Source organism: Bombina bombina, chromosome 5 (genome assembly GCF_027579735.1).
Source record: "Bombina bombina isolate aBomBom1 chromosome 5, aBomBom1.pri, whole genome shotgun sequence".
NCBI lineage: Eukaryota > Metazoa > Chordata > Amphibia > Anura > Bombinatoridae > Bombina > Bombina bombina.
The window spans coordinates 1048565419-1048583440 of NC_069503.1; the positions used below are offsets into that span (position 1 = coordinate 1048565419).

Here is an 18022-nt window from a genome sequence, read left to right on the forward strand (position 1 = left end):
AGCATTCCGCTCACAAGAGCAAAGGGGGTAAGTCACGCAGCGATGGGCAGCAAAGTGTAAATATATATGAATATATACATATATATTTATGTGCTAAAAAGTGTATATATATATATATATATATATATATATTAACACATAAATATACTGTATATGTATGTATGTATATAAGCATATACATATATATTTACAGAAAACACACAGTACCAAAAGACTGCAATGTAAAGGCAATGTTCAGTGCCGTTTTTTTCTAACACCCCAAACCCTTCAACTTTAGCCCCTTATAACTGCTTCATGGAGTTTCTTTATTAAGAAATAAAAATGCTAATATTTTTTATTTTTTAATAAAGTTTACTACATTGTATTTTGGGGGCAATTGGGGGACATTTAAAAACTAACTAAAGGTCTGATCACTTGTAAGTAGGCAAATTTACCCATTTACGGGCGCACAATAAATTAGCGCTCTACTTGTAATCTAGTCCTAAAAAAGTATCAAAGCTTAAATGCAGTGAGATCACATTTGTATTGAACATCAGATTCATATGACCACCAGAAACTAGTAAGAACAAATGATTATTTTATTATTAAATGTCCTGAATACAGAACACACACATCATGCATAGCAAGGCAAATCTATCCAATAAAATCCTAACAACAGCAAAAATTATAAAAGTGCATAGTCCATAGTCTTACTCCCCATAAATATGCATCTTTAGGAGTCTGTATCATCTGATGATATTGCAACATGCTTCAGCAATTCAGCCAGCTTCTTGTCTATGTGACTCAGGTGCATGTTCACAAATAAAGGGTGAGTCTGTTTCACATTTGTGCTATGTACACTAGCTTTATTTTTCATTATTCCACTTGTGAACCTGAAAAGACATTAAATATAATAAATATATAAGTAACCACTGGTTGATGCATTGCCTTTTCACACACAAGTTTGATGTTATATTAATTGAGCAGTTTGATTTAAAAAAAAAATAGTTTTAACAGAAATATCAGCACAATTAAGTTTCTAGCAAGTATATATTAGTGTCCAAGTCTTTTATACTCTATAGAAAACATAATTTATGTAAGAACTTTCATATTGGCAAGAGTCCATGAGCTAGTGATGTATGGGATATACAAACCTACCAGAAGGGGCAAAGTTTCCCAAACCTCAAAATGCCTATAAATACACCCCTAACAACACCCACAATTCAGTTTAACGAATAGCCAAGTAGTGGGGTGATAAAGAAAGGAGTAAAAAGCATCAACAAAGGAATCTGGAAATAATTGTGCTTTATACAAAAAAAATCATAACCACCATACAAAAGGGTGGGCCTCATGGACTCTTGCCAATATGAAAGAAATTAATTTATCAGGTAAGTTCTTACATCAATTATGTTTTCTTTCATGTAATTGGCAAGAGTCCATGAGCTAGTGACGTATGGGATATCAAATACCCAAGATGTGGAACTCCAGGCAAGAGTCACTAGAGAGGGAGGGAAAAAAAATAAACAGCCATAAGATGAAAAATTAATCCACAACCCAAAATATAAGTTATTCTCATGAAGAAAAGAAAAACTTAAAACATCAGCAGAAGAATCAAACTGAAACAGCGGCCTGAAGAACTTTTCTACCAAAAACTGCTTCTGAAGAAGCAAATACATCAAAACGGTAGAATTTAGTAAATGTATGCAAAGAGGACCAAGTTGCCGCTTTGCAAATCTGATCAACTGAAGTATCATTCTTAAAAGCCCACGAAATGGAGACTGATCTAGTAGAATGAGTTGCAATTCTCTGAGGCGGGGCCTGACCCGACTCTAAATAAGCTTGAAGAATCAAAAGCCAAGGAAATAGCAGAAGCCTTCTGACCTTTCCTAGAACCAGAGAATATAACAAATAGCTCTCAACACATCCAAAGAATGTAAGGATTTTTCCAAAGAATTCTTAGGATTAGGACACAAGGAAGGGACAACAATTTCTCTACTAATGTTGTTAGAATTCACAACCTTAGGTAAGAACTTAAATGAAGTCTGCAAAACCGCCTTATCTTGATGAAAAATCAGAAAAGGAGATTCACAAGAAAGAGCAGAAAGCTCAGAAACTCTTCTGGCAGAAGAAATGGCCAAAAGGAACAACACTTTCCAAGAAAGTAGTTTAATGTCCAAAGAGTGCATAGGCTCAAATGGAGGAGCCTGTAACGCCCTCAAAACCAAATTAAGACTCCAAGGAGGAGAAATTGATTTAATGACAGGCTTAATACAAACTAAAGCCTGTACAAAACAGTGAATATCAGGAAGTGTAGCAATATTTCTGTGAAATAAAACAGAAAGAGCAGAGATTTGTCCCTTCAAAGTACTTGCAGACAAACCTTTATCCAAACCATCCTGAAGAAACTGTAAAATTCTAGGAATTCTAAAAGAATGCCAAGAGAATTTATGAGAAGAACACCATGAAATGTAAGTCTTCCAAACTCGATAATAAATCTTCCTAGAGACAGATTTATGAGCTTGTAACATAGTATTAATTACTGAGTCAGAGAAACCTCTATGACTTAGCACTAAGCATTCAATTTCCATACCTTCAAATTTAATGATTTGAGATCCTGATGGAAAAACAGACCTTGAGACAGTAGGTCCGGCCTTAACGGAAGTGGCCAAGGTTGGCAACTGGACATCCGAACAAGATCCGCATACCAAAACCTGTGGGGCCATGCTGGAGCCACCAGCAACACAAATGATTGTTCCATGATGATTTTGGAGATCACTCTTGAATGAAGAACTAGAGGTGGGAAGATATAAGCAGGTTGATAACACCAAGGAAGTGTCAGCACATCCACTGCTTCTGCCTGAGAATCCCTGGACCTGGACACGTATCTGGGAAGTTTCTTGTTTTGATGAGAAGCCATCAGATCTACTTCTGGAAGACCCCACATCTGAACAATCTGAGAAAACACATCCGGATGGAGAGACCACTCCCCTGGATGTAAAGTCTAACGGCTGAGATAATCCGCCTCCCAATTGTCTACACCTGGGATATGAACCACAGAAATTAGACAGGAGCTGGATTCCGCCCAAACAAGTATCCGAGATACTTCTTTCATAGCTTGGGGACTGTGAGTCCCACCCTGATGATTGACATATGCCACCATTGTAATATTGTCTGTCTGAAAACAAATGAACGGTTCTCTCTTCAACAGAGGCCAAAACTGAAGAGCTCTGAGAATTGCACGGAGTTCTAAAATATTGATTGGTAATCTCGCCTCTTGAGATTTCCAAACCCCTTGTGCTGTCAGAGATCCCTAGACAGCTCCCCAACCTGAAAGACTCGCATCTGTTGTGATCACAATCCAGGTTGGCTGAAAAAAAGAGGCCCCTTGAACTAAACGCTGGTGATTTAACCACCACGTCAGAGTGTGTCGAACATTGGGATTTAAGGATATTAATTGTGATATCTTTGTATAATCCCGGCACCACTGATTCAGCATACAAAGATGGAGAGGTATCATGTGAAAACGAGCAAAAGGAATCGTGTCCGATGCTGCAGTCATGAGGCCTAAAACTTCCATGCACATAGCCACTGAAGGGAATGACTGAGACTGAAGGTGCCGACATGCTGCAACCAATTTCAAATGTCTCTTGTCTGTTAGAGACAGAGTCATGGACACTGACTCTATCTGGAAACGTAAAAAGGTGACCTTTGTCTGAGGAATCAATAAACTTTTTGGTAAATTGATCCTCCAACCATGTTTTCGAAGAAACAACACTAGTTGATTTGTGTGAGATTCTGCAGAATGTAAAGACTGAGCTAGTACCAAGATATCATACAAATAAGGAAACACCGCAATACCCTGTTCTCTGATTACAGAGAGTAGGGCACCCAGAACCTTTGAAAAGATTCTTGGAGCTGTTGTTAGGCCAAATGGAAGAGCAACAAATTGGTAATGCTTGTCTACAAAAGTGAATCTCAAGAACTGATAATGTTCTGGATGAATCGGAATATGAAGGTAAGCATCCTGCAAGTATATTGTAGACATATAATGTCCTTGCTGAACAAAAGGCAGAATAGTCCTTATATTCACCATCTTGAAAGTTGGTACTCTTACATAACGATTCAAAATTTTCAGGTCCAGAACTGGTCTGAATGAATTTTCTTTCTTTGGGACAATGAATAGATTTGAATAAAACCCCAGACCTTGTTCCTGAAAAGGAACCGGCATGATTACCCCTAAAACCTCCAGGTCTGAAACACACTTCAGGAAAGCCTGAGCTTTTACTGGATTTACTGGGATGTGTGAGAGAAAAAATCTTCTCACAGGAGGTCTTACTCTGAATCCTATTCGGTACCCCTGAGAGACAAAGCTCTGAATCCATTGATTTTGGACAGAATTTGCCCAAACATCCTTGAAAAACCTTAATCTGACCCCTACCAGCTGAGCTGGAATGAGGGCTGAACCTTCATGTGGACTTAGGGGCTGACTTTGGTTTCTTAAAAGGCTTGGATTTATTCCAATTTGAGGAAGGCTTCAAATTGTAAACAGTTTCCTTGGGGGAAGGATTAGGTTTTTGTTCCTTATTTTGACGAAAGGAACGAAAACGATTAGAAGCCTTAGATTTACCCTTAGGTTTTTTATCCTGAGGCAAAAAAACTCTCTTCCCCCCAGTAACAGTTGAAATAATAGAATCCAACTGAGAACCAAATACATTATTACCTTGGAAAGAAAGAGATAGTAATCTAGACTTAGATGTCATATCAGCATTCCAAGATTTAAGCCACAAAGCTCTTCTAGCCAAAATAGCTAAAGACATAGATCTAACATCAGTTTTGATAATATCAAAAATTGCATCACAAATAAAATGATTAGCATGTTGTAGTAAACGAATAATGCTATATAAGTCAGAATCCAATTTTTGTTGTGCTAACTTCTCCAACCAAAAAGTTGAAGCAGCTGCAACATCAGCCAAAGAAATTGCAGGCCTAAGAAGATGACCTGAATATAAATAGGCTTTCCTTAGATAAGATTCAAGCTTCCTATCTAAAGGATCTTTAAAGGAAGTACTATCTTCCATAGGAATAGTGGTTCATTTAGCAAGAGTAGAAATAGCACCATCAACTTTGGGGATCTTTTCCCAAAACTCAATTGAAATTGCTAGTAAAGGATACAATTTTTTAAACCTTGCAGAAGGATTAAAAGAAGTACCTGGCTTATTCCATTCCTTAGAAATCATATCAGAAATAGCATCAGGAATAGGAAAAATCTCTGGAGTAACCACAGGAGGTTTAAAAACATAATTGGTTTTAATATCAAGAGGACTAGCTTCCTCAATATCCAAAGTAATTAACACTTCTTTTAACAAAGAACGCATATACTCCATTTTAAATAAATAAGTAGATTTGTCAGTGTCAATATCTGAGGAAGGATCTTCTGAATCAGATAGATCCTCATCAGAGGTGGATAATTCATTATGTTGTCAGTCATTTGAAATTTCATCAACTTTATGAGAAGTTTTAAAAGAACTCTTACGCTTATTAGAAGGCGGAAATGCAGACAAAGCCTTCTGAATAGAATCAGTAACAAATTCTTTAAAATTCATAGGTATATCATGTACATTAGAAGTTGAAGGAACTGCAACCGGCAATGTACTATTACTGATGGACACACTATCTGCATGTAAAAGTTTATCATGGCAACTAATACAGATGACATTAGGAGATATAATCTCCACAATTTTACAACAAATGCACTTAGCTTTGGTAGAACCGATGTCAGGCAACAAAGTTCCCACAGATACTTCTGAGGCAGGATCAGATTGAGACATCTTGCAGAATGTAAAAGAAAAAACAACATATAAAGCAAAATGATCAATTTCCTTATATGACAGTTTCAGGAATGGGAAAAAATGCAAATAGCATAGCCCTCTGACATAGAAAAAGGTAAGAGGCAAACAGCAATGGGGCAAATAAATAATGAAAAAAGTTTGGCGCCAAGTATGACGCACAACGTATCTAAAAAAAAATTTTTTTGGTGCCAGCCATGTCCAGAAATGACACACTCGCATCACTAACGACGCAACCCTGTGTGAAACCTCTGCGTCAATTACAATGCCGGAAATGACAAACTTGCGTCAACGGACGTGCCTTTTGTGCCAAAAAATTCTCGCCCCAAGAATGACGCAATAAAGTGTAGCATTTGGGGCACCCACAAGCCTAAGTCAGCCCGCAATTTGAAACAAAGTAGTCAATTGAAAAAAAGACTAAACCCCAGGTAAGAAAAAAATATTTCTTAATATTAATTTTCCCCAAATATGAAACTGACAATCTGCAAAAGGAAAAACATGAACCTGACATGGCAAATATAAGTACAATACATATATTTATAACTTTATATAAATGCATAAAGTGCCAAAACCATAGCTGAGGTGTCTTAAGTAATAAAAACATACTTACCCAAAGACACCCATCCACATATAGCAGATAGCCAAACCAGTACTGAAACAGTTATAAGTAGAGGTAATGGTATATGAGAGTATATCGTCGATCTGAAAAGGGAGGTAGGAGATGAATCTCTACGACCTATGAAAAAGACCCCGTTAGGAAAATCATTGCATTCAATAGGTGATACTCTCCACATCCCTCTAACATTCGCTGTACTCTGAGAGAAATTGGGCTTCAAAATGCTGAGAAGCCCATGTCAATGTAGAAATCTTAGCAAAAACTTACTTCACCACCTCCATAGGAGGCAAAGTTTGTAAAACTGAATTGTGGGTGTGGTGAGGGGTGTATATATAGGCATTTTGAGGTTTGGGAAACTTTGCCCCTCCTGGTAGGATTGTATATCCCATATGTCACTAGCTCATGGACTCTTGCCAATTACATGAAAGAAATGATAACAAGACCTTGCTTGGTGAGTAGCACAAACATATATATTACAATGTATCTTAGATCCTGCAATAGAATTACTTTTGGAATTAATTGGTCCTTCTCCTAGTGCAGCTTTCGTGTTGCCCCTTTTAAACAAAGCTAAATAATTAAGGGCCTACAATACTACAACATAGGTTCAAGGTAATATCACAGTTATAAAAATTCAGAGAGTAAAAAACTAATGTGCCAAACAGTATAGTTGAACAACACCAAATAGTAACCTTCCCAGTTCTGTTTGCAACTGTGCACGTTAAGCCTTAATTGCTTTGTGGACCTCTCTGTTTGAAGCTTATCTAAAAAAATGAATCTATGCTAGCAGAGGAAAATCCAGAGACCTAATAAATGGAACAAATGTATGAGTAATAATAATCTATAGCACCAGAGGAAGGTACAGTAAATGTGTTGCCGAGTGATTAAAAGGAAATCTGCACAGACAAATCCAGAACAAGAAGTTACTAGAGGACACAGAAAGGTGTACTGTTTATTTTGTACTCTTCAAATTTTACTTACAAGAATGTTATCTCTCTTGCAATCACACAGATTTAAAGCAAAATGGAAGAGTTAGTCACAGCATTTTGTCAAATGTTGCTAGGCTTAGGACCATGTCCCTTTCCACAGGACCATGTCCCTTTCCACAGACCCTTTCCCTACACAAATACAAAACATGGAAATGGACTGCATTCTCAAACCAGACTGCATACACATCCCATGACCCTGCAAAACTCACAACCATGTGAAAAGCTCATATGAAAAATAAAACAAAAAACATTGTTCATGCTTACCTAATTAATTAATTTCATGGTGGTGAGAGTCCACAATCCATTACTCCTGGAACTTATTCTTCTCTACCATTAGGAGGAGGCAAAGATTCCCAAACCCCAAGAGCTCTATAAAACCCCTACCATCTCACAGGTATCTCAGTCTAACATATAGCCAAGCAAAATGAGAAAGAAAAAAGAAATAAGCAAAAATTATTTGGTCTTAAAATGATCAGAGAAAATGGCACAGTGCAGACCATATATGAAACATATGATTTATTAATACAAGAGATTATAGTATGTTAAATAAACATTTTATAGGTTAGACATTTGAACTGCAGCAATATTTGAATGAAACTGCTTGTCTTTGTCTTCTGCCCCCTAGGGGATTAAAACTGGTGTGACAGCCAAATGAAATGTCTATTAGAACACATGCAAATCCAAATAGCCAATCAAATGTTTCAGCTCAAAGGGCCAATCAATGCTCAGCTACATTAGGTCCAATCCAAGACAAGCACCGTGGGCGTAATCAAAAAGGTTCACTGATGATTAGAAAAATAAAGGGAGGGGATTATGACGTGATATAACCTCAATTCAAGATGATACTAGGGGACTATTTGCTGAACTTTTGACTGACAAACTTCTGCCTTTGGAACACAGTCACTATAAGCAAAATTGGGCTACCTTTTATTATCCATATTGCAATACCCTTATCCATATGAGGTGAAACAAGAAGTTCTGGAAGCTGAAATATTGATTTGGTTATTTTTGGTGAAGTATACACGATTGAAAATATATATATAATATTTAAATCAAAGGTATTTGATAACTATAACTAAATTGCAGCAAGTGATTTTAAAAGGGCACTTTGTATTTTAGCTTGCATTCATAATCCTTTGTAGTCTTAACTAGTCACTATAGCTAGATAATTTATTTGCTAAACAAAGGTCCTTTGTATTTCATATTTCTAAGTCAGGCCTATTATTATTAAGAGTAAATTCTATCTGAGGTCAGCTCAGATAAATTGGCATAGGAGTAATATATATAATTTATAATAATATATATATAATTTCTGATGTTTTAAATTAGAGTTATATATGATCGATTGTAGGCTAAGTAGTTTAATTGTGCTGGTCTGAAAATTAGTGGCCCATACGTTGGTATTTCATTGTGGCGATGTAATGCAATTCAATTGTGAATAAGGTTAATTCTAAAGGTACATTTGGTTTGCTTTGTAAGAATACTATAACAGCATAAATGTGTATCAGCTGATTCATAATCTGGTTTTCTATAAATATAATTCAATGTGTTTATAAATTTAACTAATATAAAGAATGTAGGAATTTATAGTCATTTTAATTGTTTTGTATATGCATTTTATTGGGGGTTTGTTTTAAAGAATAATATATTGTATTATAATATATTGTATTATAACCCAGCCATATACTGACATACTGAATCTTCCACAAACTCCGCAGGAGGGTCCCTGGACCTCACAAAGTACCTAGACTAGAGAGGAATTGACTTCTGCCCATGAGAGAATTCGAGTAATTTTCCTCATGATTAGGTAACTATGTCACTGCTGTGTCAATTTCTGATTGAAAGCAGAGATGAGACTCTCTTTTCAAAAGAGGCCAAGTCTAAAGAGCCTGGAAAATAGCACAGAGTTCTAAAATATTTATTAGCAACCTCATCTCTGGAGGGACACAAACCCCTTGTGCTCTCAGAGACACCAAAAAGCTCCTCAACCTGAAAGACCTGTAGTGATCACAGTCCAGGTAGTATGAGCAAAATAAGCCCCCTGACTTGTACTGTGATCCAGAATTTTTTTTTGAGATAGCTGAGTATGATCCCTGTACCACTAACGAAACATATAAAGCTGAAGAGGTCTCATGTGAAATTGTGCAAATAGAATTGCATCTGAAGCTGCAGTAATGAGACCCAGTACGGTCATGTAGGCTGACACTAATTTTAGCCTTCTCTGATCTGCTAGAGAAAGACTCATGGAGACTGAATCTATCTATAAACCCAAGAAAGCAACCCTTGTTTGAGGCACAAAAGAACTCTTTGGAAAAATGATTTTCTAACTATGCCATTGAAGAAACAACAGTCTGCCGAGTGAGATTCTGCTAAAAGAGAAGATGGAGCTTGAACCAAGATATTGTCCAGGTAAGGAAACACTGCAATACTCAGAGATCTTATCATAGACAATAGGGCACCAAGAAACTTGTGAAAATTTTTAAAGCTGTAGCCAGATCAAATGGTAGAGCAACAAACTGAAAATGCTTGTCTAGAAAAGCAAACTCGGAAACTTTTAATGTTCCCTGTGAATTGGGACATGCAGAAAAGCGTCCTTTAAATCTATTGTGGACATAAACTGACCTTGCTGGCACATTAGTCTGAATAGTTTCCATTTTGAAAGTAGAGATTCTGCCAAACATGTTCAGAGCTTTCAGATCCAGAACTGGTCTGAAAGTACCTTCCTTCTTTGGAACAATTAAGAGATTTGAATAAATTCACATCCTCTGTTCATGCAAATGAACTGGAGCAATCACTCCCATAGTTTCTAGTTCTGAAACGGACTGAAAAAGGCTTCTGCCTTTAGGAGATTCCTTGGAATATTGGACAGAAAACAACTTCCTCTGGGAGGCCTTGTTCTGAAACTTCTCCGATAACCCTGAGAAACTATATTCTCTCGGGATCAGGGGCTGCACCTCCACTTTTTGGCCTGCTTAGATCTGTTCCAATTTGCACTAGGCTTCCGGCCTGGGCCAGATGTGCTTTGCTTCTGCAAGGAGGAATCAACTTTCTGTTTCTTGTTCTGATGAAAGGAACAAAAACGTATTGAGGCTTTAGATTTCCCCTTAGATTTTTGTCTTAAGAAAGAAAAGTCCCTTTACCTTCAGTAACAGTAGAAATGATAGAATCCATATTGAAAACAAACTATGTCTTTCTCTGAAAAGTAAGAAATAAAAGTCTGGATTTAGACACCATATCAGCAGACCAGGAGGTAAACCATAAATCTCTTCTAGAAAAAACTGCAAAGGACATGTTTTTAACATTAATTTTAATTATGTCCAATACCATCACAAATAAAGGAATTAGCACATTTAAGCAATCCTAAGAGGATACAAAAAATCTTCACTTGCAGAATCATTAGAAAACTGCTCTGAAAGACTAGTTAACCAGTAAGAAATGCCCTTCTTTGAAAGGATTCTAACTTTCTATCTATATGGGTGCTTAAAAGAAGTACTGTCTTCCAAAGGGAAGTGCTTAGCCAAAGTAGAAATGGCCCCATCTACATTGGGAAAAGTTTCCCACAGATCAATATTAGAGGCAGGTAAGGGGTGTAACATCTTAAACCTTGCAGAAGGATTAAAAGAATTACCAGGTTTAGATCATTTCCTAGACACTATTTCAGAAACAGCATCTGGAAAAGGACAAAACCTCAGGGGTTTTAGTGATAGTCTTATAGACTGAATCTATACAGTTAAAAGGCTTATCCTCAGAACCCTTAAAGTCTTTAACCCCTAAAGTAAACAAAACTTTTTTTTTTAAAGGAAACAAAAAAAAAAAGAGAATGAATCAGGTTCAACATCAGAAGAAGATTCCTCATCACCAGAAGAAACCTCTCCTTTGGGAAACGCAACAGGATTTTTTCTAGCCTCAGAAGGCATAGTACTAGTAGAAGGAAAATTCTGAACTAGCCTTTTACTCTTATGTGAAGGCAGGAGATTTGCCATCATATCAGAAATGGTAGATTTAATTAGATCTTTAACACCTGGAGAAAAATCTGTAGAGCTACCCTGTAAGGAACAAACAGAAGGAGCAGTAATACCCATAGAAGCAGCATTAGGTTGGTCAGAATGTAATAACGTTTGTAAACACGAGTCACATAAATAAGCTGGAGGAGATATTTTAGCTTTTTTACAATTTTTTATACTGGCCTCCCTCTCTCCCGCCTCCCCCTCTTCAATCCATCCTAAATGCCTCTGCTAGGCTAATCCACCTCTCCCCACGCTCTGTATCTGCTGCACCTCTCTGCGAGTCCCTTCACTGGCTTCCCATTCACAGCAGAATTAAATTCAAAATTCTCACCCTGACCTACAAAGCCCTTACCAACGCAGCACCCCCCTACCTGACCTCACTCATCAACAACTATACTCTAGCCTGCCCCCTAAGATCCAACAATGACCTGCCCCTTGCATCTTATACCATCACCTCCGCCCATGCTGGACTACAGGACTTCTCTTATGCGGCACCAGCCATCTAGAACACACTTCCGCAAGCTGTCAGACTTTCCCCTAATCTTTCCTCCTTTAAACCCTCACTAAAGAACTTTTTGTTCAGGGATGCCTATCTCCAAATTAGTAACAAATTAATTCCACTTGCCTAATAGCTGCCCTCATCTAACTCCACACTAACATTATTCTCACCTTTGCCATCCCCACCTCCTGTTTCTCACCCTCCTACCCATCTAGATTGTAAGTTCCCACTGGAACAGGGCCCTCAATTCACCCTGTATTTGTTTGTTAAACTTTGGTGTATTTTATATTGTATTGCACTGTACTTTTATCTTTGTACCCATGGACAGCGCTGCAGAATCTGTTGGCGCTTTATAAATAAATAAATAATAATAATATACACATTTACCATTGGTAGGGAATTGTTCAGGGGACCCATCTTCTAAGGTAGATTTAGGAACAGAATTAGAAGGCTCCATTATAGCATAAATAATTATATACCCTTAAAAAAGTGTACCCCATCAAAAAGAAGTTAATAACACTTACAAGGCTAATGCATGCTAAGCTGAAAAAATAAATAAAGCAGGAAACAAGTAGACTCCACACGTGAAGCCTTCATAGCGTTTAACAGAATAAGGGGAGGCACAGGAAAACTTAGTTTTTAAAAAGATGATTAACATACTAGAGGCATACGTGCGCTAACTCAAAATGCGCTAAACCGAAAGCTTAAGAGCAAGAACAAGTTAACACACCTGAGACCCCAAACCCCTGACATGTGCAATCCAGGTGACTCAAGTGCTCTATCCCAATGAAAGCAAACCCAAAGGTCTACGTACGCAATAAAAAAAATAAAGGGGAATAAAAATATATAATGATTCTGCCCCAACGCTATATATATATATATATATATATATATATATATATATGCGCCCAACTAGGCTACAAAGTGTCATATAATTAAAAATATTATATTTATCAACATACACTCATCTACTAGTAGTAAAGTAGGAATATATTATAGATCCATAAGAGGAGGCAAAAGACAAGTCCCCCAACCACTATGGACGGATTGTGAAAAAAATTCCCATGAGGTGATAAAGAATCACAAATCAAACCCCAAATACATTCCTCTGAGAAACACTGTACTATGAGGAGAAAACGGGTGTCAGTATAGACAGAAAGCCCCTCTCTCTGAGGAATCAAATGCAAGTCTTAATTCCTCAACCACCTCCAGCAGAGGCAAAGACAAAACTGAGGTACCTGTGAGGTGGGAGGAGTTTTATAGAGCTCTTGGATTTTGGGAATCTTTGCCTCCTCCCAGTAGTAGGGAAGAGTAATTTCCAGGAGTAATGGATTGTGGACCTCACCACCTGTATGAAAAAAATATTAACACAACACATATAAAGTGTCACTCTCTCTCTTAAAAGCAGCTAGATTAAAATCAAAATAAAAAGTTTGATAATATAAAGAAAATATTTCTAGTGCAGTTGTTAATTGCTGCATATAGAAATAAATAACTTTTTCCCTTCAAATGATTTTAATATTGATTAAAACAAACAAACAGAAAATCATCTTGCAATAACACAATCTATGAATTATTATCAGTGTTTTAAACATTGCAAAGTACTAGTTTCTATATAGGGTTAATTTCTTTTACTTTTCACTATATATCCATGGATAATTTCTAAAGGGCCTCTTTACATGCAGCAAGTGTTTACCTAAAACAGTTATTCACATGATTGCTTTAAAATATACCAGATTACGGAGTAATTAAAGATCTTGGCTAAGTAGCATCTTTGTATAACTTGAATAAAAATGCTACCATTACATTTTGACATTTCTGTTTTTCTTGTACTGCCAAAATTACAACTTCAGTATTTCTTACAATATGACAATCATAAAGCAAAATTATATGAAGAATAAATAAACATTTATATCACAGCTTTTTTTTTTTTCCCTTTTGGAGTGCTGTCTGTGGCTTTTTTTTATTTATTGAGGACATACATAAAAGAATCATACAGGCATAAGATATATAAGCTTACAACAGGATTACATGGAGTGCCCAACAAAAAATAAATAAATCAGGTGATATGACTGTCCTCATTATTTGCCCCTATAATCGTCGACGAGACCACTCTTGGGTCCTTGATGATAATATAGATTAGATATTTTAGGGATTACAAAAAGTTAAAGTCCCTCTGGAATATTTTGCTATATATTAAAAGAAAAAGTAGAACTGTGTTACCAGAGTGATGAAAAAATAATAAAATAAAAGGCCAAAACTGGACCATCTACTAATATTATAAGATATAAACTGCACCATACAAGTAAAACATTTTGAAAGGAAAAGAAATGCCTTAGAAATTAAATAGGAAACATAGAGATGTTTGATCAAAGTGGCATACAGTGGTCTTGATTTAAGGATAAAGAGCTAGCAAATAGTGTATAAATAAATGTAATATGGCAGTATTTTTCCATAATGTCATTATGGCCACCTTGTGTCCTTAGATATCAACTAAGCTTGTTTATATGCTAAGGGGGTCCATCAGTTAGATGATCATGATCAATGAAGTATATAAAGATGGTTACTTAAAAATTAAGTAGCAAAGTACAGGAGGAGACTCCCTTTTCTAAAAGGGATCCTTGGACAAATAGCTAGATAGTCTCCTGAGCCATCTAGTAGAGATATTATGAAGTATTCTACCCCCTTCTGTGGCCCCGGCCGCTAGCCTCCGGACAAGGGCAGATTGTAAATGATGGATTTAAGACAAAAATGAGAAAGAGCAAAAACTGTGCCAAAAAACCCTCACATTTGACCCTTTTATTACAAAATAGCTGCCAGGAGACTAGTTTAACCTTCTGAATACTTTTTCTAAGTTCTTATATGTTGAAATATTGACATATTAATAAGGAAGTAATTTGTTCTTTATTACTGATAGTCTAAGTTTAAAGTAGTATATTAATAGAACGTTAAACCATGCTATAAGAAGAAAGTATTTTTAACGTCAATTGAAGAACATATTTTAGGTAGATAACTTTGGTAAATTCTGTATGAAAAATGAACATAAACTATTGAAACACAACAATCCAGTAGTGCTCCTATGCCACAATAGTATGATGCTATATATGTGCACTTTATAAAAAAATTTGAAATATAACACTTTTTATAATACTTTAAAAAATAATAAAATAAAATTTTAGCATATAAAACCGTATAGACTTTAAAAATCATTAACAATTAATGCATCTTACTGTCAATAATTGGTAATGATATCCTGGTAGTTTCTGTATATACTTGAAAGGAATAGACAGTCTTTACTTAGGGTTTTCCAGAACCTCAACTGTAGATATGGTTAACTAGTTTACGTTGCTCACAAGCAGAGGTATGTAAACTAAATAGTTCAACATGAGAAGCAGATTCACTCCCTTAATTTTAGGTGCATACTATGTTTGGCCTCTATTGCGGTACAGGTGGCAACTTAGGGTACTGCAGAGGTTTACTTAAGTTACACCTTATGATACAAAGTTTACGAGTGCATAATAGTAAAGATAACACACAAATGCTTACAGGCTAAGTACTGCTGCAGCAACGTAACAAGTGTCTCAGATGAGAAGCAGGAAGTGGCGCCTCGCCAGATTCTGGGGCTGACAGTGGTTGCGTTGTGTAGGAGCACAAGATCCTGGGTATAGACAAATAATCATAAGTCCCCGTTATCGTACCTTGGAAATGTTAGTCCTGATTGATCCGGAGTGAGAAGGCAGTCTTACCGGTAAGCTGAATTGGAGTCCGAGAGTTAGCGTGTGACGTCACAACTGTTGTTCCGTTTTGGTTCAGGTTCCCGGTCTGTAGGCAGGTTCAGTTTACGGAGTGCAAAGGTTGCAGAGGTTGAACAGAAGTTTTCTTTTACAAAGATATGTCGAGTCCACAGATTTCATCCTTACTTGTGGGATATTAACCTCCTGCTAACAGGAAGTGGCAAAGAGCACCACAGCAGAGCTGTATATATATTCCCTCCCTTCCCCTCCACCCTCAGTCATTCTCTTTGCCTGTATTATACTAGGAAGAGGTAAAGGGAGGTGTTAGTCTTAGTTTCTTCAATCAATAAGTTTTTTATTTTCAAATGGTACCGGTGTGTACTATTTTCCTCAGGGGGATATGGAAGAAGTTTTCTGCCCTGAGGTTGGTGATCTTAGCAGATGTAACTAAGATCCACATTGGTTCCCACAGAGTGCTGAAGGTAGAATAAGAAATCTTCAGAGTGGAGAACAGCTGCATGCTATAAGCATTGAGGTATGTTCAGTCTTTTTTCTGAGGAGACCTGTTATATCAGAATGGCTGACATTTTATTCTTTGTTATAAAAGGGGTTAAAGTGGACCTAGTTTTAAAAGGAAAAAGGTGTTACTTTAAATCCTTTAATTAAACGTTTTTTGTGACATATTGGGTGTATGTTAAAGACACTGGGAGAGGCAGCTCGTTATTTTGTTTTATTATGGGCTGCAGCATTATGAGTTTGCTTTTTAGGGAGTCCACTTGGTTTTTTGTTCTAACCACTTCCTATGTGGTATTTTGGATTTGTTTGTGATCGCCCTTAACGGGAGGGGCCTATTTTTCGTGCGCTCCGACGCGCAGTACATTTTTGCTCAGTAAGCATCAGGCATGAGCTCTGGTTAGGCCTAAACTTTTGCTCTGATGACTGGATCGTGGTAGAGTTGTTTTCAAGTACTTTAAGGGCAGGTAGGCGCCACAGCAGAGCTGTGACGAAGTGCAGGGGTCATTTTTTGGAATAAATTGTATTTTTTCACTATATATGTGATAAGGTTATTTTTGCCTATTGCTCTTAGGTGCAATCATTTTTGGGCACAATAAATATGTGTTTCTAATCAGATTTCGTTATTTAGCTTTTATAGCAGTTTTGGAAAAATTGTATGCTTTTTTATTTTTTAAAGGCGTAGTACATTTTTTTTTAAAAATTGTTCAAAGTGTTTAACAACTTTTAAGATTATTGTTAGTCTATTCAACAAGTCTGACATTGAGGATACTAATTGTTCTATGTGTTTAGAAGCCATTGTGGAACCCCCACTTACATTGTGTACCTCTTGTACTGAAAGGGCCTTACAATGTAAGAAGCATATTTTAAGTAATAAAAGTATGCCTAAGGATGATTCTCAGTCTGAAGAGAATCAGGATATGCCATCTACTTCTCCCCAAGTGACACAACCTTTAACACCCACACAAGCAATGCCAAGCACTTCTAGTGTGTCTAATGCTTTTACTCTGCATGAAATGGCTGCAGTTATGTCAACTACTCTCACAGAGGTATTATCCAAATTACCAGTGTTACAGGGTAAACGCAGTAGGTCAGGTATTAATGTAAATACTGAATCCTCTGATGCTTTATTAGCTATTTCCCTCACAGTGTTCTGCTTTGGGGGTTAGGAAATTGCTGTCTGAGGGTGAACTTTCAGACCCAGGAAATATATTACCTCAGACAGATTCAGACGTTATGTCATTTAAATTTAAGCTTGAACACCTACATCTGTTACTTAGGGAGGTTTTAGCGACTCTGGATGATTGTGAACCTATTATAATACCACCAGAGAAATTGTGTAAGATGGACAAATATTTAGAGGTACCTACTTACACTGATGTTTTTCCGGTTCCTAAAAGAATTTCAGAAATTGTTAAAAAGGAATGGGATAGACCAGGCATACTGTTCTCTTCTCCTCCTACTTTTAAGAAAAGGTTTCCCATATCTGATGCCATTCGGGACTTGTGGCAAACGGTCCCTAAGGTGGAGGGAGCTAAATCTACTTTGGCTAAGTGTACAACTATACCTATTGAGGATAGTTGTGCTTTCAAAGACCCTATGGATAAAAAATTAGAGGGTCTTTTAAAGAAATAATTTATTCATCAGGGTTTTCTTTTACAACCTACGGCTTGTATTGTTCCAGTAACTACTGCAGCAGCTTTTTGGTTCAAAGCTCTAGAAGAGTCTCTGAAGGTTGATACTCCATTAGATGATATTCTGGATAGAATTAAGGCTCTCAAGTTAGCTAATTCTTTTATTACTGATGCTGCTTTTCAAATTGCAGCAAAAAATGCAGGTTTT

General features: G+C 36.8%; 1 protein-coding gene across 4 annotated transcripts in view; it reads right to left on the reverse strand.

The window, feature by feature from the left end:
• Nucleotides 1-768: 768 nt before the first annotated feature.
• The window catches only part of SAMD12 (sterile alpha motif domain containing 12), a 959986-nt gene continuing 942732 nt past the window's right edge, over nucleotides 769-18022 (reverse strand). For all 4 annotated transcript variants that reach the window (XM_053715312.1, XM_053715308.1, XM_053715313.1 and 1 more), the window contains one exon: nucleotides 769-872. In XM_053715312.1, the coding sequence (XP_053571287.1) occupies nucleotides 856-872 (17 nt within the window). In that variant the 3' untranslated portion in view covers nucleotides 769-855. The remainder of the gene's footprint in view (nucleotides 873-18022) is intronic.